Source organism: Vulpes vulpes, chromosome 7 (assembly GCF_048418805.1).
Source record: "Vulpes vulpes isolate BD-2025 chromosome 7, VulVul3, whole genome shotgun sequence".
In the NCBI taxonomy this organism is placed as follows: Eukaryota; Metazoa; Chordata; class Mammalia; order Carnivora; family Canidae; genus Vulpes; species Vulpes vulpes.
Window position 1 is genome coordinate 118,862,501 of NC_132786.1, and position 7,500 is coordinate 118,870,000.

At 39.1% G+C, this 7,500-nt stretch overlaps 1 protein-coding gene across 50 annotated transcripts in view; it reads left to right on the forward strand.

Annotated features, from left to right (window-relative positions):
- The window catches only part of FOXP2 (forkhead box P2), a 553,446-nt gene that overhangs the window by 482,046 nt on the left and 63,900 nt on the right, over positions 1 to 7,500 (forward strand). For all 50 annotated transcript variants that reach the window (XM_072764793.1, XM_072764790.1, XM_072764800.1 and 47 more), the window contains one exon: positions 6,846 to 6,983. In XM_072764793.1, the coding sequence (XP_072620894.1) occupies positions 6,846 to 6,983 (138 nt within the window). The remainder of the gene's footprint in view (positions 1 to 6,845; positions 6,984 to 7,500) is intronic.

A 7,500-nucleotide genomic window follows, 5' to 3' on the forward strand; every position in this document is an offset into this window, starting at 1 on the left:
CTGGAATGAATGGGCTAGTGTCTTTTGCTGCCTTTTCTGGCTCTTTGTTTTGGAGAGCAGTGAAATTAAGATGATTATCATCCATCAATCTATGAGAGCGCCTATGAAAGCATGAAAGGATCTTCCTTCTCATATTTATTTTTGCTTTCTTAGAGAGTTGTCTTTTATCAGGACAGCTTGCTTTTTGTTGAAATTAATATTATTTGGGCTAATTTTCTGAGCTCCATCAAAATCACAATTGTTTTGTTTTGTATCCGCTGTATTAAAATTCATTTTGAAATGTAAAAGGAAATATTTATGAGCGTACACAAATAAACAGGATTAACCGTCAGCCCAGTCCCAGAAAAACTGGTCTCGGAGTGATTTTGAGCAAGATCTTAATTCCAGGGCATGGCTCTAGCCCTGCAGTCACGTCAACATTCGCAGTTACTACGCATAAATAAATGCCCGCGTTTTTCATAAATGTACGTACCTCTTTCTACAGTGCACCCCCCTCTCGAATTGGTTAAGCACCCAACTATTCTAATTCTGTGTAACTATTGATTATATTCCAGTTTTTACAACTTAAAATAAAACCGGGCACTCCGGTTACAAAGTGTTATTGATTTTGTTTGTATTCCGCTCTTATCATGTGTTAAACATTAATGTTCGGTACGCTGAGTTTGGAAAGAATAAGGAATAAGTGTAAGATATTCAGTAACTTCTTTCCAATGATTTTAGGAGCCTAATGAACAATGGTGCAGATTTGTTTGAATATGAATGTGCAGTGGGACGGAGTTTGACCTTCAGCTGTGATTTCAGTTCGTCAGGATTAGTCAAGCTAGGCGATCAAGACTGCTAATGCATAATGATTTATAAAATGAAAAATGTGTAGTGACCATGCAAATGTTTCAGCTAATCAAAGAGAGGAACTTTAGCTTTGAGAAGAAAGAAAAACAAGGGCATGTCAAGGCCTAAACCAAAGATGTATGTAAAATAATCTGAGCAGCTTGATTAGCCAGAGTGAGATTAGAAGTTGCATTTTGGGCCTTTAAACATATGGTGCAGCGTATTATATAGCCCCTCTCCGTAATCTCCACACCAGGGCGCCTCTGGAAGCGGCCTCGTCGTCACCATTCATACAAAGAAAAAGCTCTGCTCTCTTCTGCAATATTTGTGTGTAACTAAGAGAACAGTGAAGTTGGACAAACTCGGCTTCCCACAACAGAGCTCATCAAAGGAATTAAAGGACACTAAATTGAAACTAATGTCCGGAGCTGTGATAGAAACTAAGGAGTGATGAATCATGATGAGAAGTAATCTCGGTGCCTGGTATTGCACCGGGCCCATCCTTCTGTTGCTCCCCTCACACTATTTCCTTGCTGCTAGAAGATTGCATTAACTAGCAATATGCCCCGTCCATCCCAGATCTCTTTCAATACTCCTGCCCAGTACTTGATGAAAAGCCTACAAATACCACTCAATTCATTGTCAGTTCTTTTTAGTACCATAAGACCAGGAAGCCTTTGCGAGGCTATTTTAATGATAGACATTATACGTGTTACCAGGGCTTGAGTTTGGACCGAGGCTGGAGATGCAAGACGCTAGGGTCTCATGTTAAAATAAACTGTAGACGTAGATAGCGTGGAGGGGAAAGAAGTGAACAGAAAAACCCGAGCATGTGCAACACAGTATTTCGCATCAAATGTTGGTTGAGACAGGAGCGCATAGTATAACTTGAAAACTTGTTTTGCATTTATTATACACATAGTTAATCCCAACAGAGTTACTTTTTCTCCCCGCCCCCCCCCCCCCCCCACCTCCACCCTTTATTGCCAGGGACTAGTGGTCAGGACTTCCTTTGTCTTCCAGTTTTAAGCAAAGAATGGAGGGATCTATGAACCAGTAGTTTGGCAGGGCCTGTTAACAAGGAAATAATGTTTTTCACTGTTAGTCTCACCTATGGGTTGTGACTGGTTTTTTTTCTAATTCACATTTAGTGAAAAAAGAATTGGGATGACATTATGCTAAGAACTGTTCCAATCACCCACATGTACTTGGGATGTTTAATTAAGTGGTGTGCTTAATATGCAAACCCAACATATTCAAAAATGTTCCAGTTGAACTAGGCTGTAAAAAGATGGGTGGGCTTATTATAGCAAATAAAAATTGGGGGCCGTTTTCATAACCCTTACAATAACTCTTTAGATTCGTTTGAAGTGAGGCATGATCTTCTCATAATAACTTTCGGACTCCTTCAGTGAGGTACCTTCAGAAGTTTAATGCAAACACGTTGGTAGTCTTTTAAAACTTAAAGTCATCATCTACCCATTCTAGGATAATATCTAAATACTTTCGACTTTTTATCATTTTGACTCACTTCAGGACAGTTGCAGAAGTTTTCCTCTCTCCTTTCACAATGCGTAACTTTCTGTCCATTGACCCATTACTTCTTCGCACACAGGCCAATCAATACATCAGGTTTGTGCCTAATTCACCTAACAAGAAAAATAAATAAGGGCAAATGAGACCCTTACTGGGTGCATCACTGTGGGGAATCTTAGATCTGTCAGTATAGTAAACACCAAGAAAGAAAAAGAAATCTCCCAAAGTGGACTTCATTCCCTTCCTTTACTTTTAAGGACTTTAGTTGATAGACTAGTTTTTGCTAGGACACCCATTCAGAACCAGCTGTTTCTTCCTTTTGGTGACTGTAGAACGTATCACATCTTCCTAGACCCTACCAGACTTTTATTTGCCTTCTCACCAGAAGATACCTGAGGTAAGCTGTCCTTCCCCTCCTTTACCGCATATCTAAATTGTTGTCCCTCATTAGGATATTTGCATATCTAGTGGAAAATACTTTCTTAAGCTTAAGGTTGGACTGACTGAGGTATATATGTTTCAGAAATCTATCCATATATTTTCAAATATGATGCTGGTCTTACCTGTTTAAATATTGATAAAGTAGCATAATCTCCAAAAAAAAAAAATTTCTTACATACTCAATTTAATCTCTACGCATCTCTGTCAGTGAATTCTTAACAGTGGTTTAGAGAAGCCAAGAAATGCATTGAGACTGTAAAAAAAAAAAAGTGATAAAAGAGGAGCAAAGGAGATGTGTCACTTGAAATAAGTTGTTTAAAATGGAGAAGTTTGGGATCCCTGGGTGGCTCAGCGGTTTGGCGCCTGCCTTTGACCCAGGGCGCGATCCTGGAGACCCAGAATCGAATCCCACATCGGGCTCCCCGTGCATGGAGCCTGCTTCTCCCTCTGCCTGTGTCTCTGCCTCTCTCTCTCTCTCTGTGACTATCATAAATAAAAAATAAATAAAATAAAATGGAAAAGTTTTACATTTTTAAAATTACTAATTTCTAAACAAGGCTAGTGGAGCTGCCTACATATAACATATAACTGATATTTGTTGCAAGGAAAACTAATTTTCTGTTTATAAAAATTATTTAAATGTTTTAGTAGTGTCAGACATTCCTCTTGAGATGAGCTTATGTGTGTGGATTTAGAGATGATAGTATTGGCTTCTTTGTGGTGTTAGAAATCCCTCAGAAGTGCACCTGTGTTTTCCTACATATATAATTAATTTTGATTTGTGCTTTCCTACGTATCTTATGGAAGAGAGTGTTCAATTAGTTATGTGTGAGTTGGCTTGTCTTTCTTTTTTTTTTTTTTTTTTTTATAAATTTATTTTATTTTTTATTTTATGATAGTCACAGAGAGAGAGAGAGAGAGAGAGAGAGAGAGAGAGAGGCAGAGACACAGGCAGAGGGAGAAGCAGGCTCCATGCACCGGGAGCCCGACGTGGGATTCGATCCCGGGTCTCCAGGATCGCGCCCTGGGCCAAAGGCAGGCGCCAAACCGCTGCGCCACCCAGGGATCCCTGGCTTGTCTTTCTACCTATCATTGTAAAACTTGCAGAACATCTCATATATGTGATACATAGGATTTTAGGTGGAGGAGGATGTGTTGGTTATTTTTATGTCATCAACTTTTCATTATAAGGGAAATACAAACCGTTTTTTAATTTTTTTTTTTTAATTCATGGGAGACACACAGAGAGAGGCAGAGACATAGGCAGAGATAGAAGCAGGCTCCCTGCGGGGAGCAAGATGTGGAACTCGATCCCAGGACCCCAGGATCACGCCCTGAGCCAAAGGCAAACGCTCAACCACTGAGCCACCCAGTCGTCCCCAAACCATTTTAAAAGTAAAAAATTACCTATCCATAGTAAAAGGGCTAATGAACTCTAAAATGCAAAGAAGGTACAATACTTGCTTAAATTTGCTTAGACACGAAATCAGTCACAGTTGCAACATGCTATAGAGTCATATAACTTATGTAAGCTGGAATCTAACTGTAAACTTGCAGTGTGTTATGACAGGCCTCCATCCGTAGAACTTCTTAAAAAGTGCATTTGTTATGAGTCATGTATAACAAGTGCTTTTCCTTGTAGATCTAGAGATAATTAAGTGAAAGCTCTCCATATGCTAAAAAGTGATACAGGGCTTAGATGAGAGAAGATTGGCAAGTTTTTATCATGTGATTGACTTTGTAGAAGGTATAGATCTATGTGTATGTATTTGGTTATCTACATATATGTACTATATGTCTACAAATATGTAGTATCTGTATATCTGGATTGGCAGCCTTTTTAAAGGTTAGCTTTTCTGTCTCACCTGTCTCTTCATTTTGATTTGATTTCCCATTAGTTGAAGATAGGATGAGATAAATAACTGATGGAAGAAAAGGCATCTTTGTGATAGATTAATTTTAAGACTGCCTGTTCTAACCATTCCATTTGTTTATAAAGGCACAAACAATTAAGTTAACGAGTCACTCAATTTTTAAACAACTAAACACTTGGGCAACCCCGTTGGGTCAATTAATTTTGTAGCACGCACTTCAGAATGCCTTTTATTATGATAATTCACATGCAGTAACTTACAGGTATGTCAGTGTGTTCTAAAAAAAATCTAGAAATACTTGTGAAAATCACTGAGTTTTTTGCTGTCATACTGTGATTCTTTTTCTTTGTGTTGCAAAACTAGATCTAGTCAATCCATATTCTGAGATACCAACATGGGATAGAAAAGACAAAGTTATTTCTTAGCATAAAATATGAAGTTTTATTTGTTTGAGACAGGGGAGATTTATCCACCCTGCATTTCTTTTATTCTTTTTCTCTCTGCACTTCTTTTTCATTATCAATATCCCCTTTCTTCATAACGTGAAGTGCCAGGAAAGTTTGAACTGTGTGGAAATGACTATTAAAATGGTGAACCATGACTATTAATCTTTTTCTGTTTTCCAAGACACGTTGTCCCATGGATTTGTTCTGAAGGAGTATTTATATAAACACTTGCTTTTATTTACAGTAAAAATAGATTGTTTTTTTCTCGGAAAGAAAGGGATTGCTTTTTCAGAGGTTGCAAACTTGCCAAGTGGACACGTTGTTTGATTACATGCGGGTCAGTACAAGCAGTGCCTTCCCCTGGCACAGCTGTGGCCCGCCGAGCCTCTACCGCGGGCTCTCCTGCCCACCGGGTTCTCCTGCCCACCTGCCCTGCCTCTCCGCTAGGACTCTCTCCCCGCTCTCTCTCTCTCTGTATTTCTCTTGCCCCTCCTTTCTCCTCTATTTCTTTCTCTCCTACCTTGTTTGCTTTTCCTTTTGATTCTGTAATTCTCAGAACCTTGAGAAAAAAGAAAATGTTAAGCAAAATACTTTTTTTTTCCAGTTTAATGAATAACCTTTGAATAATCTTCAGATTTCCAGACTCCCTCGTATAAACCTAGTTAGCTTGAAATAAGAAAATGTTTAAAGAAGAAGGATACTGGGGTACCTGGGTGGCTCAGTAGGTTAGGCATCTGCCTGCCTTTGGTTCGGGTCGTGATCCCAGGGTCGATCCCTGGGATCGAGCTCCATATCGGGCCCCCTGCTCCATGGGAAGCCTGCTTCTCCTTCTCCCTCTGCCTACCGCTCCCCCTGCTTGTGCTCTCTCTCTCTCTCTGTCAAATAAATATATAAAATAGTTTTAAAAAGAAAGAAAAGGACACTTGGCTTGTGATTCCTTCTTTGAGAGGACCTGTCTAGGTAGCTGTTTTCTGGATATACATTTATATATGTATATATATACACACACACAGATATGGATATATCTGGATATACATTGATATGTATATGAACATTGATGTATGTATTGATAGTGTATGTATTGATATGTATATGTATATTCATTGATATATATAGACACACACATCTATATCTCCTATATGAGTTGCTACACATACTCGTGAAGTAATATGTATGACTATTTGTATTTTTCTACTACTTCCATATTTTATATATATCCATAAAATTCTGAAGATGGTGATTGCGTTTTATGCATAAGTACTTTCTACATGTGCTCTCTTTACTGGGTTTGATAGCAGATACTTATATGCATATCTTTCTAATTGTTTAATCTTTACTATTTATTTTAATCGTACTTCTAAACCATTCCAAAAGGCTTTATGTTGATAGCCCCGTGACATTGGCGAGATTGTCAGTTATGAAGTATTGAGAACGTGGACATGTAATTGTTTATTTTTAGCCACCCTAGTCAAAGCTTCATCTTAGCATAACACATAGAGGTAAGGAACGTAAAGGTATATAATCTGTTGAAAACGGATGCCTCTCGAGGACCAGCATCTTTCATATTATTATCAAATAGGTAAGAAGTATGACAGATATTATATACAAATTGTCAGTCTTCGTTTCTAAAGAATTTTTAGAGATCCCGTGTAGCTGTGCCGTAGGTGAGCAGACGTTTGGTTATGACCCCCGCTCGCTTTCTCTCGTTGTCGCTGTCCAGGTGCCCGTGTCAGTGGCCATGATGACTCCCCAGGTGATCACCCCTCAGCAAATGCAGCAGATCCTTCAGCAGCAAGTCCTGTCTCCTCAGCAGCTCCAAGCCCTCCTTCAGCAGCAGCAGGCAGTCATGCTGCAGCAGGTAATGTGGGTTACCTGCTTTGGTGTTCTAGCATGGCACAGAAGGCGTGCATCTGTGTCCACAGGGCCATGGGCGTATTTGACCGTCCTTCTCCACTTGAGAGGACAGCTGGCCAGCATGAAAGAGCATGAATGTAGCATTGTAACTGCAGAACCGCGTAAGAAAATTTAGATCCCTTAGTCCTTTTAAATTCATCAAAGTCTAGAATGAAAGCGGAGAGAGGTGTAGCTTCGCCATGGAAGAAATATCTAAGTGTTCATATGCTTATTACTACATTTGATTTGTAGGCATGCCCACAAAAGTGCAGAGGGACTTCTAGATAATTCTTGCTTTTGAAACTCCTCACCACTTCGGCATTCCTCTTTGCTCCCTTAAGTATAAAATTTGAACTGGCCATTTGGTTGCAGTAGGGAAAGTAACATCCTCTGGTTTCCTTTCCAAAATATATTCAGTGTTTAGACATAGAAAATATCTACTTTATTTAAAAAAATTAAGCTGTTAAACCACTAATCCATGT